Genomic DNA, 21,837 nt, shown 5'->3' on the forward strand with positions numbered 1-21,837 from the left:
CGTCCACAGCTTATTCTTGGAGTGGCGGGAGTTTCAGACATAGAATTCCCTTATTACATCTAGTCTAGCATTGAGTAATGGGCAGGCTGCTTATGTGGCAGTTAGACCTGCAGAGTCCTAGTCAATGCAAAGGGCAGCTAAAGCAGATAAATAGAATCAGAGAATCTGGTAAGCACGGGAGTGGATTGCTTCCAAGTAAGAATGGAAATGAATGTACTTTTATTTAAATTTTCAATGTCAAGTAATAAGCACAGACCAGCATAATGTTTACTCTAATTTCCCCTTCTTCTATTTTCCGTGCATATGATGAGCTATTCCGTTTAATGTTTCCCATCTACTGTTAAGATATGGATACCAGATCCAACCATTAACCATCTCATCTTACATGCAATTCAGCAGTACTCCCTTCTTTCCCTGTGAACCAGAAGTGAACCTTCATTGTTCTAAACCAGGCTGAAATTGCAATAGCTACCGTTACAAGAGAAACAAAGCCAGAAAATGCAATGGGTTGCACCTTTTTATGCGAGATGCTGCGTTGCGATTTTTGCATAGGCCATAGTGTACACTTGAGCAGCAAGGAATGATATAGCCAGATCCCTCTAAATTCAATTTAGCTGAAATATTATTCAGTCCCATATTAGCCATGTTAATATGGGTTAAGGAAAGGGTTGACCATTTCCTGCTCTGGTATCCTGGTTTTGGAACAGACTTCCAGAACGGATTAAGTTTGAGAACCAAGGTACCACTGTATAAAGCTAATATTAATATTAGTAATGAAATAGGGCGTCCCTATTTTTGTCAGAGAAATGTTGGAGGCTATACCATGGCTATGGCTCAGTGGCAGAACATTTGCTTTATGTGCAGGTTCATTCCTCAGCATCTCCAGGTAGAGCTTGGAGAGTCTGAAACCCTAGAGGACCACTGCTACTTAGGGAAGATGATACTGAGTTAGATGGACCAGTGATGTGATTCAATATAAGGCAATCTCCTATGTTCCTATTCCACTGCACTATGTGGCTTTCCTAAGCCGTTTTCCCTGCGCCCATTCTACCTTAAAAGGCAAGGGTCCTTTAAGATAAGAGACCAAGAGGCAGATGTGCAGCTTGCATGGAGGTGTGTTGTGTTTCCAGGTCTGTCCGTCTTGGTTATCTGAGGACAAGGGGTGCTCACCACTGGCAATCAGGTAACTGGCAAATGTCAAGGCTTCCCTCTGCGCATTTCACCACCGTCTTTCATTTGACCTTCTGTTCATCGGGACATTTTGATTCTCCCCCAGGCTATTAGGAGGCCCGACTCGTATTATTTTTAAACATAAGGACATAAATATGGGGATACGGAGTCTGAATAAGAAGAGGAGATGGAAGCCCTTCTGTGGTTTCTTTCTGGGAGAAAAATATGCCTTTGATTTACATGTCAGAATGGATTCGCTCAGCATGAAGCAACATTTTCTTGTAATTTGGCAGCCAGGCAGAAATCATTTTTAGCTATAAAACAAGCTAATGTGAAAATGACAACTGGGCTGTTTTCAGTGCAAAATTTCAACAAGTGTGCAGCGGAGACGAGTGGGAATCCCCTGCTTTAGGGATGGCTTGGGATGAAATGAAGAATGCAAAGACACGTACTCTCACACTTCTCGACCGTATACGTCCAAACTTTTTACAGAGCTGAGTAGATAAGGGTCACCACCAGCCTATCCTTTTAGCTGTAGACTGAATAGCCTGCCAGATATCTCAGCACCTCTCTTGAGAGCGAGCAGTTAGGTAATTTTAGACCCTGGGCTTAATTGCCTTTACCATACTACCCCACCCGTCTCTGAAGATGAACTTTAATGTGTGTCCCATCACTTCTTTCAGAATATGGTAAGAAGCCAACCCTCCTGCTCATAGCTGCTGGGTGGCCTTGGGCCAGTCACACTTCCTTGAAGTCTCTCAGCCCCACTCACCTCACAGAGTGTTTGTTGGGGGGGAGGAAGGGAAAGGAGAATGTTAGCTGCTTTGAGACTCCTGAAGGGGAGTGAAAGGCGGGATATCAAATCCAAACTCCTCCCCTTCTTCTTCTTCTTCTTCTTCTTCTTCTTCTTCTTCATCCTGTGGAGCAAGACCCCAGACTGTGTCAGGATGCTGCCAGCAGCTCCCGGCTGGTTGCCCAGGAAGGTATAAAGACAAAGAAAAGTTTCTTACAGCCCTTTTTTATTTCAATCTTTACAGAGACAGGCTATAGAACCCAGCCTCTTGGATAATGGCGTTGTTTCAAGTGAATCTCCACCCCCTGTCTCTCCCACTTCCTCATTTGTCATCAACATCATCATCTCCTCTATGGGTGCTGTTATTTGCCCTCTGTCTTTGAGCTCTTTGCTCTCCTACTTTTAAGGCTCACCGGGTTCTGGGAGATGGAAGGTCTGGAATGCTTTCTAATGACAACATGTCAGCCAGGTGTTGTTCTGATTTCCCAACTTTCCCCCTCATCTGCCTCTGAGCTGCTACCTCCCTCAACCCCCTGTTGGAAATCTATATTGTCTTCCTCTTCCTCCTCCCTGGAAGGGCTTGCTTAGCGAGTTTTGAAAAGTTGTGTTTGCAGTTCCCAATTGCAGTTCATCAGCGATCTTTGTCTGATTTGTATCCCAACCTTCCTCCAAGTCTTTTAGGGTTGCATGTGTTTGGAGGGGGGTGGGATATCTTCATAGCAACTCTTGAGAGGTAGGTTTAAGCTTAAAGTGGCTGATCCAAGGTCATCCAGTGGGCAGTGATTCTCACCAAAATTTCTCTGATCTTTCATACTATCACCGCCGCATTCTGACCACCACATCGCACCTGCGGTTTCCATAATTCCTCTGCGCATCAGACGCGGAACATTGGTGCGGTATATGTTTTGCGACACACAAAAAATAGACTTCGTTATGAGCACATGGAAGCTAGGAATGCACAGTCCCTGTCTCCCTGCTACACTTGTTCATAATAATGCCTGATAGGAGCTTGACCTGTGCATCACACTTTGTATTTATATGAGTAGGTACCCAGACAAATTAACATAGCAGAGATGATTTCAGGTGACAAGACTGTTAACTCTGATTTCATGCCGAAAGGTGGCTGATCCTACAAAATGCAAGCCTGAGGGCTCGTCCACTTCTACTAGAAAAGTGCAGCTAAGTGGTTTTCTGTTTGTCCAGTGCTTTCTAATCACAGGTCCAAACAGTTTTCCCTTTGCCCCGGAAAACCCACTGTGTAGTGCTAAATTGGAGCAAATGTCAATATGGAGAAAATCCGACTGATGTTTCCTCTGATCCAGTGGTAAACAACAGGTTTCCCCGGGAGAAAGCAGCAGGGCAAGTCGACCTGCAGATGAGCCCTTAATGTTCTGGAAAGGAATACATAATTTTGCCGAGAATCAGCTGATTTGAGATTGTGGGAAAGGTAGGTACACACACACACACACACACTTTTATAAATTACATGTGAGTGGAGCTTACAAGCAAGGGGAAGGGCTGTTACCTCTGTTGTAGAACATGGGTAGGCAAACTAAGGCCCTGGGGCTGGATCCGGCCCAATTGCCTTCTAAATCAGAGCCATTCACTGCAACCCATATATTTGGGGTTGAGGGGGGGCATGTCAAAGCCATATGTCTTGTTGACGCATGCTGTAGCCCAGGACTTCTCTTTTTTTAGAAATCCGCTACTGACTAGGCAGCATTTGGAAATGCAGCAGCTGCCTTTTTGCCTTCTGCAGACCTCACCTGTTTGTGTGCACCTGGATCTCACCTTCTTACCTTGCAAGTCACCACGTAAAGTGCAATTCCTTCCCCTCGGGGTCCTTCCTTGCTTTTGGAACTGCTCCTGAAAGCTGTCTCCCTTCTGTCTGTTTCTCTCTCTCTCTGCTGGAGCGTTACTGACATTGAGTCACTCATCGGAGTGAGTCACAAGAGACCCAAGAGCGGCCCAGAGACCGAGGAGCCATAAGTATCTGTGTCTGGTCTGTCTGAGGGAATTTATAATCTTTTAAGAAGTTTAAGGCAGAAGGTGTCCAGGGCTGCTAGTTAGGACAGTGTTATTGATTAATTGAGTGAGGTGTCGGTGTGCGTGCGAGCGTGCCTGGAAAGAGGTCAAGGATTAAACAAGGCCTGCAAGGGAGCAAAGTTTCTGAACACATTTTGACTGGCCAGGCTACTAATAGGTAGCAAAGGGCATTCATTAGAGGATGCTGGAATAAGGTTGCAAGACAGTGTTAATTGCCTAGCTTGTGTGTCTTTTGAATAGCCGCTTCCTCCCTTCCCTGTGTTGTGGATATTTTATGTGGCAGCATGGTTCTGTGCTGTCTGCATTTCCTCTGAGCGTTTCCTGTGGCTGCATTTAGGTGTGCAGAGTATTTTTGTGTTTTATCAACAGCCTGTGTCATAATCTTGTGTGGGAGTCGGGGAATCATATGCCTTCTATTCTCAGTGTATCTTTGGCACTCTCTCTCTATGGCTCCGCCATGCAGCAGGGGCCAGCAGCTTCCTTAAAGCTGCACCATTTATGGCTATCTTCTGAGTCCAGTGACAGAGGCAGGGTGTCTCTGAATACCAGTCCCAGGGCATCATAGGTGGGGAGAGCACTGATTTCTCGCGGGCTTCTGGTTGGCCACTGTGAGAACAGGATGTTGCTCAGGGGAACCCTTGGCCTGATCCAGAGGGTCTTTTCTTGTATTCTCTTCTGGAGGGAGCGAGGTATGTCCACCCTGGAGAAGAAAAGACCAAGAGGTGATATGATTGCCACCTTCAAGTTTCCGAAGGGCTGTCACATGCAAGATGGAGCATGCTTGTTTTCTGCTGCTCCAGAGTGTACGACCCAAATCAATGGATTCAAATGAAAAGGAAGGAGATTCCTACTAAGCATTTGGGGAAAACTTTCTAATGGTAAGAGCTGATGTGACAGTGGAATAGACTACTTCAGAAGGTGGTGGACTTTCCTTCATTGGAGGTTTTTAAACAGATATTGGATGGCCATCTGTCAGGGATTATTTACAGTAGGTGCGATTCTTGTATTGCAGGGGTTTGGACCAGTTGACTCGTTAGGCCCTTTCCAGTTCTAGAATTCTATGCTTCTACAGACTGCCTCTCTCTGGTATATTACTGCTTCTCTCACACAGTGCTAAACCCCCACCACACTCCCAAGAACATAACTAGTTTCCTTAAAACATTTTTGAGACTCTCTGGAGCTTGAGGATCCACTTACTTTCTTCTCCTCACCTTCCCCCACAAAATACATTCGTACCTTGGTTTTCGAACGGCTTAGTTCTCGAACGTTTTGGCTCCCGAATGCCGCAAACCCAGAAGTAACTGTTCCGGTTTTCGAACTTTCTTTTGGAAGCCGAAAGGGCTTCCGATTGGCTGCAGGAGCTTCCTGCAGCCAATCAGAAGCCATTCTTTGGTTTCCGAACGTTTTGGAACAGATTCTGTTCGACTTCCAAGGTATGACTGTACCACCTGATGCCTCTTGTCAACTAGCTGAGAAGGGGCAGGGCATGCAGAGTGAGATTGTGCCCCAGATTCTTCCAGGAAGTATCCAGCTGAATAGATCTGCTAGTTTAAGGATTTCTACTTGCACAATGGAACTTCTCCTCCTCCTCTCTTTACATGCCCTCTAAATCTGTTCTGGGGGTTCCCCTAACCACCCAGAGCAGATTTGGGGTAATGGTAAGGTGAATGACCCCTGGATGGTTAAGTCCAGTAAAAGGCGACTATGGGGTGCCTCCCTCATCTCACTTTCAGGCCGAGGGAGCCGGCGTTTGTCCACAGACAGCTTTCTGGTTATGTGGCCAGCATAACTAAACCACTTCTTGTTCAACGGGACACTGTGATGGAAGCCAGAGCGCATGGGAGCATAGGAGCACATGGAGAGAGGCTAGGAAGTAGAAGTTCTATTCCACAAGCAGAAATCCCTGCATTATTGAATCTGTTCAGCTGGATACCACCCTCTGTGCTATTACAAAGGACTCCAAGATGAGTGTTTACATTGCAAGCTATCTCCTGCTTATTGCTGTTGTTGGCTTCGTGCCTAGAGCTGAGGTGCTCACTTTGTCTTTACTTTGCATGGGGAATAAATTCCTGCCAAGCCAAGTGTAGCCCACGAGACAGCTGGGCATCACCTCAAATTTAGTTAGCTGCCCTACTTGAAGTGAGCATGTTCTCTGGAACCTGTTGCAACAGTGCGGGATCACTCTGGGGCTCAATCTCACTTTGTAGAGCTTTCCTCCCTCTGACCCCTAGGAACACATGAACAATTCTGCTGGATCAAGCCAAAATCCCATCTACTCCAGCATCCCTTTCCCAGGTTAACAACCAGATGCCTGTGGAAAACTCACCAACAGGACATAAGGCAATAGTCCTCTCCTGCACATGTTTCCCAGCATGTGGTATTCAGAGGTGTCTCTGATCCTAGATGTAATATATCTCCATCATGACAAGTAGACATGGCTAGCCTTATCCTTCATGAATTTGTCTCGCCACCCTTTAAAGCCATCTCATCTGGCAGTCATCGCAATTCAAACTAGTGCAACTAACGCGGAATGTGTGCATCCTTTTGACTTTCATCTTCCACCAGTCAATTTCAGCAGGTGACCCCAGGTTCTTACATTATGGGAAAAAGGAGAAATACGCCTCCCTATTTGCTTTCTCCGCTTGCTCTTTTTTCTTCCATAACCCAGTTGCTTCTTATAAATGGGGGAGAGCGAGCGTCTTAACGAGGAAAAAAACAAAACCATGAAGCAGGGCAGGGAGTCCGATGAATCCTTTTGAAGGGGGCGAGTTCAGCTCGCTTGCCAGTTGTTGTCAGCATTGCACCTGGTACAAGAGCTGATTTGGGGCAGAGGGCAGCTGCCTGCTATCTTCTTTCCAAATAAACCCTCCCAGGGAGAATGTAAGGAGATAGCAGAAATCGGCCCGTGAGTAAGCCAAGTAACTTGCTGCTTTATCTTAAGACACTGTGTTTGTGACACAGGGAACGATGCCAGGCAGCTGATGATGCTACCTCTTCTCTGAGTTTGTCAAGTCCTTCCCATAATTCAGCCCACTAGACTGTAACCTCCTGGAGCTCACTTTCCCATTATCCCTCCCACCCCCTGAAACCCAGTGGCAATTATAAATCTATTATTTATTGGCAGAGTCAGGCAGTAAGATATTTCCACTCTCGTTCCATTACTTCTTTCATTTCTGCGTTCGGTGGTGGTGGGGATTGCTGACATCCTGCTTGGGAGAGGAGACATTCCACCTGGGCTCATTGGCTCTCACAGCAGAGGTGCCTTACCTTCTCTTTCGATGTCGGGGGGGGGGGGAAGATACAGACAGGTATGGGTAGGAACGGGAAGAGAAAATGTGAAGGTGTTGTTATTTTTGCTTCTGCTGAACTGGTCAGACCTGAGTGGGTTCACAGCCCTGAGTGTAAACTCCTTGTAGCCATCTGATTGTGCCTTTTAAATATGTGGAAATAGACTTTGCCGCACCTGGGGCCATGCGGGAGAGGCCTCCCGCAAACCTCCTGTTTTAAACTTTCATGATCCATCGGTTCTTCTGCTCCATCCTCCCCTCTCTCCCAGTCACCCCCAAGGTGCCTTATTAGCTCACTGAATATCCGAGATGGCAACAGGTAAAGGGTGCTATTTTTAAACCATCATCTTCTGGCAGGTGCGTTCACCACCGACCCGCTAACCTAAGCTGTGAATGTGTAGCTCCTGGCTCAGCAAGTGGGGAGGGGCAGCTCTAGGGCATTCAAAAACACTCCCTGAAACAGATCCGCACACACGGAGAATCAAGGTTAGGCTCTGCACGTGGGTTGCACCAATCAACTGGCCAACCCACACCTCCGCCCCCCTCGCTACCCTCTGAGCTCATTAATTCCAGCAGTCTGGGTGTGAGGAGAGCTCCCAGAGCTCTCTGCCATAGTCTTGCAGCAGCTGGCTTTCTCTCCTTGTATCAGCCAGGTGAATTTTAAAATCCAACTTTGCAGTTCTTCTGCTTTGGAGAGCACGGCCTGTTTATGTCTCCAGGCAGCAAACTGCGATGCTCTTCCTAGGACTCTTCCCCACCCGCCCCCAGCACCACCACCTCTCCTTGTGACAGGTTTGACCCGAGGGGTAGGTGAAAGGAGGTGTCCGCCGTAAAACACGTCTGCCCCGCGGAGCTGCGAACACACAAACCTTGTTGCTTGTCTTTCCAAAAATGAGAGTAAGTCCAGCAGCTGGCAGGAGGGCTGGTTCGATACCTTTCGCACAGAGCCGGGGGCGCAAATGTTGTTGTTTATTACGCCAGGTAAGAAATGGTGAGTTCCCTTGGCCATGCTCATTTAGAGTTGCCATGCATCCCAAATGGAACCAGGCCTTCCTTGAGCAGGCATGGCAGAGGGCATCATATAACCAAATTAGCATATGGTCGATAATACACACATATACACCTTTCCAACAAAATAAACCCTGTAATGAAATTCAAAATGTGTCATGAAAATGAGCATAATTTGCTCGTCTTGCCTCTTTTGTTCTTAAGAGTCCCCAGCTGCATGAGACAATGGCTTGGGCATGTAACATTGAGTTCCCCACGCCTATCTCTCTGTGCAAGCCAACATCTGGGTAGTGTCCAGACCTTTTGGCTATCACTCCTGCATATCTCATCACCCTAGAATGTGTGTCCTGCTGTTTTTGTGACTCCAAATTCATAGTCCTGAGAGGAATTATTATTATTATTAGTATTAGTATTATTATTAGTATTATTATTACTACTACTACTATTTATTTATTTATACCCCGGCCCCCCACCCACCTGGCTGGGCTTTCCCAGCCACTCTGTGCAGCTTCCAACAAAATATTAAAATACAGTAATGCATCAAACATTAAAAGCTTCAGATGTCTTCTAAAAGTCTGGTATTTGTTGTTCTCTTTGACATCTGGTGGGAGGGCGTTCCACAGGGCGGATGCCACTACCGGGAAGGCCCTCTGCCTGGTTCCCTGTAACTTGGCATCTTGCAGTGAGGGAACCGCCAGAAGGCCCTTGGCACTGGACCTCAGGGTATGATGGGGTCTTTGGCAACCTCAATGCACAGTACCATGAGTCAATGTATTATTTGTATTAGGTACTGATTTCAGTACCCAGAGTTTGTTTTGGTATTTTGTCCTCTAATGGACCCAAAGCCTCTACATTGCTTTTTAGTGCCAGCCTTTCAAGGACTTTTGTTCTGGTGGGGCAGATCCATGGAGTGTCTCATTCAACTCCCCCACTGGGCACCAGTTCTTCAGCACGCCTTACCACCAGCAAAGGGGCCACTCCTTTTTGGCAGCCCATGCTATGTGTTTCTTATAATCTCCTTTTCATGGCTACGGGGGTGGGGTGGGGGTGGGGAATACTTGAATTCAGAAAGTCTGCACTGTGCTGAGGCTCCTCCCAGGATCATTCTCCATCATCCACTGCCCACCAGTGTCCCTCGCTTCTCCCAGTTTGGCTTCCATTCTGTCCTTCATTTGCTTCAAGAGAACTATTAAATGGAGACAAATGAGTTTGGAATGGCGTTATCCAGTGTACAGGGCTCCTATGATGATTATTCGTTTTATTATTATTACGAGAAGAGGAAAAGGGGTCATCTGGGCACTGAGATTAAGCATTCTGTCCAATAGAAAGTGAAAGGTTCAGTGAAATTATACCCTGCTAAGTTCATGTTTCCCAAGAAGGGAAGGGATGGTCAGTCTTGTAAGAACAACCTCAAATAACTCTTTCGTTCTCAAATGGACCATCCTGTTTATTAGAGTGAATTCTCTAATTCAAAAGAGGAAAAGTGGTTTTGCTCAGTGATACACCACTACTCTGCAGGGAAACTGTACCTTTGCTCCAGTGTACTCCCATGTATTCTCTGAGAGGTGTTTAGTGGCTGCTTGGGTCTCAACTGCCTTGATTTCCTCCATGTGCAGCTGAGCATGAGACCCCTGCAGTTCTGGTTCCTATGGCTCTCCAATCCTTGCAGGAATACCTTTAATGAGCTCTTCTGGGAATCACCACCTGAAATGTTTTGTTGTGGACTTTGCGGGGTAGGACTTGCGTCTGAAACCCTGGAGAGCTGCTGTCAGTCAGTACAGGGAATAATACTGAGCTAGATGGTCTGACTCTGTATAAAGCAACTTCTTGTGAGGTGCTACCTGACACGATTGTAGGGTCTGACAAGTATTTGCAAGATTGTGATTTCTTGCACTCCATCCTATTTTGAAGGACAGTCCTAATGTGATTTTCAGAGTGCTGTTTCTCTCTCCGCCCCCCCCCCCCGCCCCACAAGACCTTTCTGTTTGGTATGATACATCATAGTGAGAGGTTGTTCCAATGTCAATGTTTTTCTAAATGGGTGCGCACACCTTAAATCTCCTGGATACGGAAGGACACAGATTTAACCTGGACAAATAAAAATAGAGAATTCAGTCCATCCATCTCCCCAGTTGTCTGCCTTTGTGTTTGATTGTACCACTCCACTGTCCATCACTCCATGATGCCTGTGTGTGTGTGTTCAGAAAAGACCAGGCACACCAAACTTGAACACTGTGAGTTTTGAGAGATGCTGCCGCCCAACCTGCTAACCCCCTGTTTTCTGCAGTGACTGTGTTGACAAAATGACTCTCCCTCTTCCTCCTCCCACCTCCCAACCCCAGTCGCCTTGTCCTCTTGTTTCGCTTCCACCTAGCTGCTGTTGGGACTGATTGATTAGGAAGGACGTCTGGTCGTGCTGAGGAACAGGCCAGTCCCCGTCATCCGTGTGCACTGATGTGGCCTGACAAGTGGGTTTGTGCTGAAAATGTGGATTTATAACATTGGCGGCATGCTGGGAGGTGGGGGGGGGGAGAGCACGGAGCGTTGGCGGGGGTGGCTGAGAAAAGACCACACGAGCTGACAAGCGGCAAATGAAGATGAAGCATCAGGCTGTGGCCTGCTGTCCCCTTGGGAACTTCTCATGTACACCTATCTACGGGGGAAAGCTACAAGGGAGCCAGCCCTCTTCAGACTAAGAGCTGGTACGTGCTCTGTAGTTTTGTTTTCCAAGGAAAGGTGGAAGAGGCACAACTTCCTGTGTCAAGCAAGAAGAAGAAGATGAGCCATGCTCATCCATCCATGCAGCTGTGTTTCTCTCTGGCAAATGACCCCTTTGCTCTTGGCTGCAAAGGCCCCAGAAAGCAGCTGTCAGCAGCTTCCCTTTACCTGATGGTAGTTCAAGGTATGACGATCCAAACCTTAGCTACAGAATCAGTCTTGCAGTGGGGGAATGGATGAATGGTTTCAAAGGAATGTTGTTGATAAGTCTGTCCCTCACTGAACAGTGTTGGTGAATGAGCATGGAAGGTTCATGTTCCTAAGTTTCAGTGCTTTCTGAAATTTCAACTTGAAATGTTGTTTCTCATTTGTTCATTTTAAAAGTGTGGCTTGTGAAGCAGCTACTTTTTTTGTTTCGGACACAGCTTCATTACTTGTACGTGCATCTTCATTTGCTACCTGCTTGCTTGCGATTGGGTGATTGCTTGCGCCGCACGATGCAGAGCATAGGGTTTGATTGGTAGGCGCTATTAAGCGCTGTTGACATTTTGAATAGTTCAGATGTCACTGCACACTAATCAGACACAAGCTACATACTTAATAAATAATTACGTGCGGGTTTTATATTTTTTTAAAAGGTGACTTCAAGTAGGATTTAATCAAGCTGAGGTTGGTATGATTTCAAACAGCTGGATCAGATGTGAAAAGATGTTATTAATGGAAATAAATCTTCAATGCAGTGTGTAAATCTCATAAACCGGGCTCATTTCAAAATTACCAGGAAGTCTTTACGGAGGAGCCTTGTCTTAATCCTTGGTTTGGAGTGCTAGCTGCCAAAAGTTAGTGAATAACTGTTGTGGCTCAGAGAAGCTAGGTAGCTCTGAAGAGAGTGACAAAACTGGTTATAATACGATCTAAGGAATTGAAACTCTTCTTGCTCTGTCAGCACATGGGTATATATGTGCATGAAGGTTTAGCTAGATGTGTTTGTGGATGTGGGCAGCACTGGTAGGGGTTGAATGGGCTGGCGGTGAAAGGACTGAAACTAGGAACATTATCCTCCTGTTCCTTTGGTATGTTTGTATTTAAATATGTTGGCAGGGGAAAGGCTGAAAGTTTGTGATTCTTTTTAAAAATGCTGGCGTTAGCTCAATACAATTTGCTGCCTTAGCCTAAGGACAACATAGCATCCCATTTCATATGCAGACTCCAACTGGACTGGCAGTCAAATCTTACTTCAACACTAGCAATTTAGAAGGCGACTGGGCCGCATCCGGCCCCTGGGCCTTAGGTTGCCTACCCCTGATCTAGGATCATTATCTGGTCATCCTTTCACTGGCTGTGGAAACAAAGGATCTATAAACTTCCCTTCTTATCATAATTTTAGGACTGTGTAGGCCAAGTTAACCTGGCAGCCGAGCAGCAGTGGAACAATGATTGATTAGCTTTGTTGCTTCTGTTGTTCCTGTGTGTATACATGCACATTTAGAAGTACTGGACTCTCTAGCCACACACACACAAAAAGTCAGGAAGCTGATTTAATATTTATAAAACAAAACAAAAAAGACCTCCAGAGATATTCGAAGATAATCCGCATGAAGCTTAGGAGGTGGTGAAAGCATGGGTTATTGCTATCCATACGTATATGCAGGTAAAAAAAAGGTAAAGGACTCCTGGGCGGTTAAGTCCAGTCAAAGGAGACTCTGGGCAGCTAACAACAACACATCAAACATTCATCAAATCAGAAACCAGGATGTCTTCTGTAAATCCAGGACTATCCCTGGAAAATAGGGATACTTGGAGGGTCTGCAATCTGGGCAAAGCAGCTAGGAAAATGCCTTCACTACAAAGGCTTTTAAAGGTTTCCTTCTTTCTTCTTTAAAGCTTAAGTCACAGTGGCAAATCATTGATGTCCCAGGCATTCTCCTGGCAGAAGGATGCCTTTGGCCCTTTCTCAGAGCTCAGGTGCCAGAGGTGGCAGAGAAACCACCAGCACTGCTGCTGCTGCTATCTCAACAGCAAAGAAGGGGGGGGGGAGAGGGAGAGAGAGAGAGAGAGAGGGTGGGGTGGGGTTGGGTTGTGAGGAAGGGGGGGAGAGAGATGAGAATGTAGAAAAAGGTGTGGGTCCCAGTAGCGGTGGTGGAGCATGGTGAAGTTGAATGGCACTGTGCTAACAGCCCCAGAAGTCTGCTGCTGGTCCATTCGTTGTTATCAATTGGCAGGATGATGGGAAGAAGATCCTGGCAAGGGGTGAAACAGGGGACGGGGGAAGGAAGTACTGTATTTTTCGCTCTATAAGATGCACCAGACCACAAGACGCACCTAGTTTTTGGAGGAGGAAAACAAGAAAAAAATTATTCTGAATCTCAGAAGCCAGAACAGCAAGAGGGATCGCTGCGCAGTGAAAGCAGCAATCCCTCTTGCTGTTCTGGCTTCTGGGATAGCTGCGCCGCCTGCATTCGGTCCATAAGACGCACACACATTTCCTCTTACTTTTTAGGAGGGGAAAAGTGAGTCTTATAGAGCAAAAAATACGGTACTCATAGGATGATATAGGATGACGAGGGGTAAGAACCAGAGCAACAGGACCAGAGCCAGAGGGGCCCCTGTCTTTTTGGATGGGCTCTGAGGCGTAGGGAGCTGCGGGAGTGACGCTCTAGGAGGCTGAGACAGGCAAGGGCCCACCGCCCAGCTCCCTAGCTGGCCATGTGGGGCTCACTAGCTCTGGGAAGAGATACAGTCATACTGTACCTCATGTTACGTCCGCTTCATTTTATGTTCTTTTAGGTTACGTCCTGCAGCAACCCGGAAGTACCAGAAAGGGTTACTTCTGGGTTTCGCTGCATGCGCAGACGCACAAAATGACATCATGCGCAGAAGCGGCAAATCGCAACCACGCATGCGCAGACGCACCGCTGCGGGTTGCACTCTTTTCATGGTGCGAATGGGCCTCTGGAACGGATCCCATTCGCAACCAGAGGTACCACTGTATGTGATTCCTCAGCTGGAGTCGACTCAGAACAGGTGAGGGTCACCTGCCTCATCAAGCCCAGAGGCTTCAATCAGCAGGCCAAGTACAAAAGGGAAGCAGAGCGGAGGTGCTGTGTCTGTTCAGCTGCCCAGGTTGATGGGCCTCAGCTTGGATGTTCCTGGACTTATATGGGCCTGTGCTTCGGGTTTGATTCTGGACTGTATCTTGACTGCTGGACTTCAGTACTTGGGCTGACCCTGGACCGTTGTTTCCTGACCCCCCCTCCCCCAGTTTGAAGTGGGGTGCCCTCTGGAGTCTCTTGAGCTGTGCACCTGCCTGGCATGATTAAATGCAGGTCTCCCCCCCCCCCCCCTTTGCATCCATCTTCGATTCTCGCTTCAACTGTCAGGTAAGGTCGAATTGGATTCCCGCCTTGCTCCTGAGGTAGAACTTCACTCTCTCTCCCTTGATCCCACTGTAGATCTTTGTCCCGTCCTTGTTCCTGGTGTACATCTTCTCTCACTCCTCCTTCCCTGGAGGGGAGGGACGCCATTTTGTGGTCTGCCTCAGGTGTCAAAATGTCTTGGGCCGGCCCTGCATCCAGCCCCAGATAGATGAACACCAGAGAGGCCTGAATTCACCCCCTTGCTTAACCACAAAGCTTATTCATGTCACTTTGGGCCAGACACTTTTCTTTCAACCGAACTTCTCTCACACTGTTGTTGTATTGATAAAGAGGGGAAACCCTGTAGGCTACCTGAGCCCCTCAGAAGTAATCCGGGAATTTTTATTTTATTTTTTAAATCCAGTGCATCAAAAGATCCATTTTTAACATACCAAGTTGCCTGCGCTATCTGTAGTGACAGTGACTAGAAAGACTTGAAATGGAAGGTAAGGGGAATAAAAAAAAAAGTGATTTTCTGAGGCAATTTTCTGAAGAGGAAACCTTTCCTCTGCTTCCCTCAGCGGCTGGCTGAGAAGAAATGTTCTCCTCTCAGAGGGACAAGTTTGGCCGTTGGAACAGAACAAAAGTGCTGTGTGTTGGGGGGCTTCTTGAAAGGGGAAATATTGGCTTTTCCAATGTGGTGGGCTGGGCAAGGCTGGCATTTCTCTAGCAGAGCAAGGAGCTGCCTCAATAGGCGCTTCTATGCTTTCCCCAGCTCCTACAGACAGTGGCTCTTTCTCAGCTTGTGTCAACATCCCCAAGCGAGTGAATGGAACTCTGTTAGCCAGCTGGGATTAAGGCTGCTCCAGCAGCTATGGAGAAGATTGATTTGGGGCCAGGCCCAGAGATGTGAATGAACAAAATATGCCCGGGGGCCAAAGCTTTTGCCGCCACAGAGGCTCCCTTTCCCTTTGACGTAGGAGGGTGGGGGGCAGGCGGAAGGAGATGGGAAGAGGCAGCTCTCAAGCTGGTGCTTGAAAGTCATCATCTGTTCTATGACCAACGTGGCTTCTGTATTCATGCCAGTCTCAAAAGCCATTCTGTGGTGAATCCCCTCGAAAATGATTATTTGCCTCATCCCCTTAGTCTCCCACAGAATGCTGTTGAAGGCTGGCAGAATCACTGTCCTTCGAATGATTTTTTGTTTTTTTGTTGTTGTTTTGAGAAGGGAAAAGGTGATGGCTGGGTCATCGCAGACACTGTGCCACAGAGACTCTAAAGGAATTGCCAACTTATTGGTTTTTAACTGGGCTTATTGCTTGGTTTTCATCTTGGTGGCTTTTGCACCGTGTTGTTGTTGTTGTTGTTGTTGTTGTACTGCTTCAGGGCTTCCCAGAGGCATCTGGTCAGCCATGGCAGGAAACAGTATATTCGGGGAAAATACCCACAAGAAAAGATTGGCAAATTAAGTTAATGGAATATGCAGAAATGGCTAAACTAACAGAATTTAGAATTTAGAAACAGACTCAGAAATCAGGACAATAACAAATTTAAAAATGAATAGGGATTTTTTTATTGCATATATATCAAAGCATTGTATACAAGTTGATACATCAGCAGGATTCTAAAAAACATTTGCAGTGTTATGATAACAGAATAAGATATGTATAGATGGAAAATAAGATATGGACATGTATGCATGAATAATAAATATAATGGAACCATGGAAAGGGTAGAGGGAAGTCAAGAGATTGGAGAAATCCCACACTGTGATATTGTATTGATGTTTATTTTATATAGTTTGTTATGAATAAAACCAATATTTATTTATTTTAAAGGAAACAGTATATTGAACAAAGATGGCTCTTTGGTCTGATCTAGCCGGGCTCTTCTTATCTTAGCCTTCTTATGACATACCAAACAAGAGAGGCAGTGTGGTGTAGTGGTTAGAGTGCTGGACTAGGACCTAGGAGACCAGGGTTCAATCTCCACTTGGCAGTGAACCTCACTGTGTGCTCTTGAGCCAGTCACCATCTCTCAGCTGAAACCTACCTCACAGGGCTGTTGTGAGGAGAAAATGGGGAGTAAATGAAGTGCATACAGTACCTTGAACTCCTTGGAGGAAATGTGGGAGATAAATGTAATAAATAAAACAAGCAACAGCAACCCCGACCAACCCTCTTAAGTATTGGAATCTAAGATAAATACATTCATATATGTGAACTTGTATAATGGCGGGGTTTCCTTTCCCATCTTCTATTCAGGTTGCAACTTTCCTGTGGGCTCTGCATGACTTTGCTATTAGCTGTATGGCCTGAGCATCATTTGGTGGGATATGTGCATTAATGATGACCAGATCCAGAGTACCACATCCAGGTAGCTAGTGCTGGAAGTGGAGAGGGCAACACACAGTTGGGTTCATTTAGAGCTCCTTCAGACATTCCATAGTAGCAGCGAAAGGGAAAACGCTGCTGTCTCAGTGCTTCCTTTTCTCACGCTTCTGGTTTCATCTTTTGTGGGGAGATCGCGTTGCAGGAGCCCCGGGGATGGGGCACGTCTGCTTTGGACCAGAAAGGGAGAAGTCACTCATGCTTTGCTTCTCTTGCAAGCTGACTGTCCGAAGTTGCTTTCTGATGAAGCTGCATTTCCATGTCAGAAAACATGTAGAAAATGTAAGGCCTTCCTTACAAGTAGGATATGGAATAGCTGAAGAGGTGCTAGAATTAGATTTGTGCATCAGCTGGCAGGAACCATCCTACACCTTTACTGGCAATAAACACTCCTGAGCCTCAGCTGTTAAGAGAGATTTCAGGATCAGATTCTCTCTCCTTTGAAAAGGTCTTCAGCTCCTTTTTTGCTTCTCCAAACCCATCATGATCTCAACACGGTGGAGTGGGCGAGGAAAATGAGGCATAGCTCCAGTTGAATGAATAGAAGAGGTCTTAATGAATTGAGCACTGCATTGACTTTTTAAAGGATGTTAGAGACCGGGAAATAATGCACAGACGAGTGTAGTTCATGGGTGGAGTTTTGGCATCACTCTCCCCTTGGGACTTGGAAAGGAAGGACAAGGAAGAGCATGTCATTCAGACAACCTCTTTTGCATCTTCTGTTGGGTGTCCAAAGTGGCTTACCACCAAAACCATATATCCACCTTTCATTTACTCAAAGTGAAAAATAAAATCGCCTTACCTTGAGCTGCAGGCACTCTCCCATTTACCTTGGGTTGCAATGCTAACAAATTTGCAGAACTTTCTTCCTTAAACTGGTTATGGTATTTCAACACTGCGTTGATCAGGTCCAGCTCTAGTCTGGTCTTCATGGAAGGTGAAATGTCTAAACCTCTGTGAGGTGCATGCGGAAATAAGTGAAAATGCATGTGATAAACAAAACAAAACAAAAAACAGCGATACCCTAATGCACTTTCACACCAACAGGGACTGTGGATGTGTAGCAGGTTGTTTTTACTTTTTGGGTTTTCTATGTTTTAAGGGAAATCCGAATTAAATGCCGAAAGAGCATGGGCTGGCCTTTTGGTGTTGATGGCAGTGTTTGTCAGCTACAATAAGCCATGTGTTTATGCATGCTACCAATAAAGTCCTGTCTAGAGGCACCCCATGTTACAGGTAGTAGGCAAAATCCCTCCCTCCAAGTCTCTTAGCTGTGATAAATACTCAGGGATTGGCTGCTTGGTGCTCCCCGCAGGCTCAGGACATGAGAGAGGAAATTCCCATCTGCTAAATGACCAGGACTGGCGCTGGTGCAGAACCATCCAAGCTCCTATCTCTCCTGGATCTTAGCCAGGCTCCACTTTTGTTTGGACATAAATTTCATGCACTGCATGTTTGAAGGTATCTTGATTCCCTTCTTTCCATTGTGCCTCCTCCGAGAGGTGGGCTGTACTGCAGCAGCTTGCTACGAAGGCATCCTGCTTTTAATTAACAAATTAAAATCCTCGTTAACAATCCAGCCCCAGGGCTGTTGGGAGGCCTGCAGTAGCTGAGCATTTGTTCTGGAAACAGACATTAATTAGGGAAAATGTAATAAAATGGGCCCACAGACGTGCACACGTATATGTATATGCATGGAGGACAAGGGAACGTGCCTGGCTCATCCAGCATCCCATTGTAGCGAGCCAGGATTGAACCAGTGAGGAGAGTGAGGGCCATATCTCGCATGCTAGTAGGTGGGGACTTGGGGATGGTCAAGGCATCTAACCTCACATTGAGAATTTCCATAAATCAGGTATGGCAAACCCACAGCCCTCTTTAGTATTGCAGGACTTGAGCTCCCATCATCCCTAAAAATTGGCTGGGCTGATGAAGTTGTGCAACATCTGGAGGGCTGCAGCCTCCCTATCCCTGACCCAAACCTCTTATTCAGACAGGTCATTGTGGGCTTTTCCCATTGTCTTACAAAGCAGTTAAGTGTTGACTAGTGGTTCCAAGGAGATGGGCTGCAGCAGGGGTAGCCAACATGGTGTTCTCCAAATACTGTTGGACTCCAGATCCCATCAGCCCCAGCCAACATGGCCAGCAGGAACAGATGGTGGGAGTGGAGTCCACCAACATCTGGAGGGAGCACCATGTTTGCTGCCCTTGAGCAATGCATTGTAACCCAAATTCTGAGTAGTGAATGCCCAAGCTGAGTCTGTGTGAGCCTCCAAGGTTACAAGCAAGGATCTGTTCTCTTTCCCCACCCCCTCTCCTGGTGTTAAGTCCTCTGCTTCAGCCTACTCCCGTCTAGTGCTTTTGGACTACAACACCCATAATCCCTGGCCATGCTGGTTGGAACTGATGGGAGTTGTAGTCCAAACCAATCTGGAGGGACACTTGATCAGGGAAGGCTGCTCTACCTGATAGCCTGTAGGTTGTGGAAGTGGCACATTCTACCTGGGTTTTCTAATCAATATGAGGATGTTGTAAGCTTAGGTAGATCAGAAAACCCTGTTTGACCTGTCCCTAAAGAGTCACCTTGCTATGAGTTTGGCTGGGTTGGCCTTCATCACTTGCAACTGAAATTGGGGGTGGTTGTACTTGTTGCTTCCTAATGCAAGCAGGATGTGCCTCAGAGCACCCATGGGAGCTGTCTAGGAAGAAGAGCAAGGCAGTCAGGCTATGTTTTCCTTATCGTTATGGGTCCCTAACTCAGATCTAGATACCTATCTCATAGGAGATAGTTTGCTGTTTATAACCTGTCATTTACACAGTGGAGGCTGGTGTATCCAGGCAAATGGGGCACTGGCCCACCTACTTCAGCCTGCCTTCAACCAGCCTCCACCTGCCTGCCTTCGTAAATCCAAATGCAGCCCATCAGCTTCCTTATCCTTAGTTGCCCTTGTACAATGCTGCATGGAGGAGAATGGGAGCAAAAGGAGAATTAGTTGGCTCTGGCTTCACCTCCTGTTGGTCTCCCCACCTTCTGTCCTGCCAGTCTCAATTAGCTGCATTTTCAGGCTTCGGAATAAGGTGAGTTATTTATGTGCAAGGCTTCTTCAGGAAGATGACCCCCCCCCAAAAAAAAAAATTCCTCTTTGCAGAATGCACACCAGGCTTGTAATTGGCCGGCTGAAGAGCTGAAGAGCTCCTGGTGTTGTAAATGCCGCTGAGCCCCCCATGGAACCTTGGGAAGGAGCAGAGGGAGCCAGCTTCACAATGGTATGGATTTTATCGGCTCATAAACAAGACCTGGGGATAAACAATTTAAAGCAGCTGACAAAGCATTGTGGGCCCTGGAGTTGGCAGAAGGGAGGCATTCCATTATTGGGCAAGCTCTGTGCTCAGTGGCGGTGTATTTAAGGGCAGGGGGTAAGCTGGGAAGCACTGGGAAGCACCGTAGGGAGCCTTGTTGCACTAAAACATGGCATAGGCTTTGCAAATTTACTTGTGAAGCTGGATTTCTATTCCTGCCTTATCCTGGAGGCTCAGAGCAGGTTACAGGAACTCCAAGATAAATTTTTGTGCACAGATGTTTTCAGTGCTGAGATGTATGTCAGAGGCTAGTTAGTTATGGAGTCTGCTTTGGTTTATTGTTTGTTTGTCACTAAAAGCACTGTGCTAAGAGCAACATGTGTTTGTGTTAATAGCACCGTGTAGGTGTATCTATCCCGTTAAGTGTGGGTTTCACTGGCAGTTGCCCAGAGCTGACAGCAGAGTGTTTATTTAAGGAACATCGGAAGCAAATTAACAGTAAACAGAAGTCTGGGATGAATGCAACTACTGGGATGATTAGAAATTGCTAATCTCCTAACCAGGGGTAGGGAATTCGTTGGTCGCCAGACGTGGCCCTCCTACCCAGCACGGCCAGGGATGGTCAAGGATGGGTGGAAGTTGTAGTCCAACAACATCTGGAGGGCCAGAGGTTAGCCACCACTCATCCCTACTCAGCCAATTTCTTCTACCTTCACCTTCTTCCCTCTCTCAGCTGTCAACTGCTAAAATTCCCACAACTGTCAATCCATGCCCCTTTCAATTCCCACTTACTTTAATATTCCATACACCAAGTGATCACCTTCCTGTTACCCTCTGGAAGCAAATCCCAAACATGGATCCTTGCATACTGTTCCATTTATCCCTCGTTCGTTATGCTTAGCGATACTTCCCTTGCTTGGTGGCTGGTGTTCGTGCAGAGCAGCCTTCTCCACTGTTCGTTTTTCTTCTTGGGATATATGTTAACCTATCTGAAAAATTAGGAACAGCATAAGAACGTTAGAAGGCCTCTGCTAGAACAGACCAAAGACCCTTCTAGTCCAGCATCCTGTTCACCAGATGTTTATGGTGAAGCCCACAAGCAGGACATGAGTACAACTGCACTCTCCCCACTTGCGATTCATAGAATTGTAGCTGGAAGGGACCCTGAGGATCATCTAGTCCAACCCCCTGCCCCATATGGGGATTGAACCTGCAACCTTGGCATTATGGGCACCCACGCTCCAAACAGCTGAGCTATTCCCAACAACAGATATTCAGAGGCAGTAGGCCTCTGATCACACATGATCATTGTGAATTTTCTTGCCACCTAGAGAGGCAAGGGAGAATAGACATAAGCTGCAAGAAACAAGACTTTCACTACTCAGACTTCGTAGGGCTGAAGGGGCAACCTTGGCAGTGGAGCCACATGAACATGTGTCAGGAGCTACCCAAAATGGAAGTTGGGGTGGGGTAGGCTAGTCAGACCTTCTGAGCATCCGAAGAAGTAGACCATAGTCCACAAAAGCTTGTGCTATAATAAATCTGTTTGTCTTTAAGGTCCTTCTTTGCTGCTTTTGCCGCAGCAGACTAACATGGCTGCACTTCTAGAAGACACTTGCATCCTTCTGATTCTGTTGTTCAAGGCAAGAACTTGGTGTGTGTGTGTGTGTGTGTGTGTGTGTGTGTGTGTGTGTGTGTTTACACAAGCACACACACTGTCTGCTCAGCAGATTGGACACCACCTCTGTACAATTCCAGCACCATCCCTT

General features: G+C 46.7%; 1 protein-coding gene across 12 annotated transcripts in view; it reads left to right on the forward strand.

The window, feature by feature from the left end:
* The window catches only part of SDK2 (sidekick cell adhesion molecule 2), a 334,128-nt gene that overhangs the window by 60,698 nt on the left and 251,593 nt on the right, over window positions 1-21,837 (forward strand). Inside the window, exon 1 of one of the 12 annotated variants that reach the window (XM_083427170.1) lies at window positions 14,305-14,402. The exons of 10 other annotated variants lie outside the window; for them this stretch is intronic. Coding sequence is in view for 1 of the 2 variants with exons in the window: in XM_083427175.1 (XP_083283301.1) it covers window positions 14,878-14,884 (7 nt within the window). In the remaining variant the exon portion in view is untranslated. Of the gene's footprint in view, window positions 1-14,304; window positions 14,885-21,837 lie in introns of those variants that run through there. One more of the 12 variants, XM_083427175.1, reaches the window with a different exon arrangement.

Source organism: Podarcis tiliguerta (assembly GCF_965153285.1).
Source record: "Podarcis tiliguerta genome assembly, chromosome: 2".
NCBI lineage: Eukaryota > Metazoa > Chordata > Lepidosauria > Squamata > Lacertidae > Podarcis > Podarcis tiliguerta.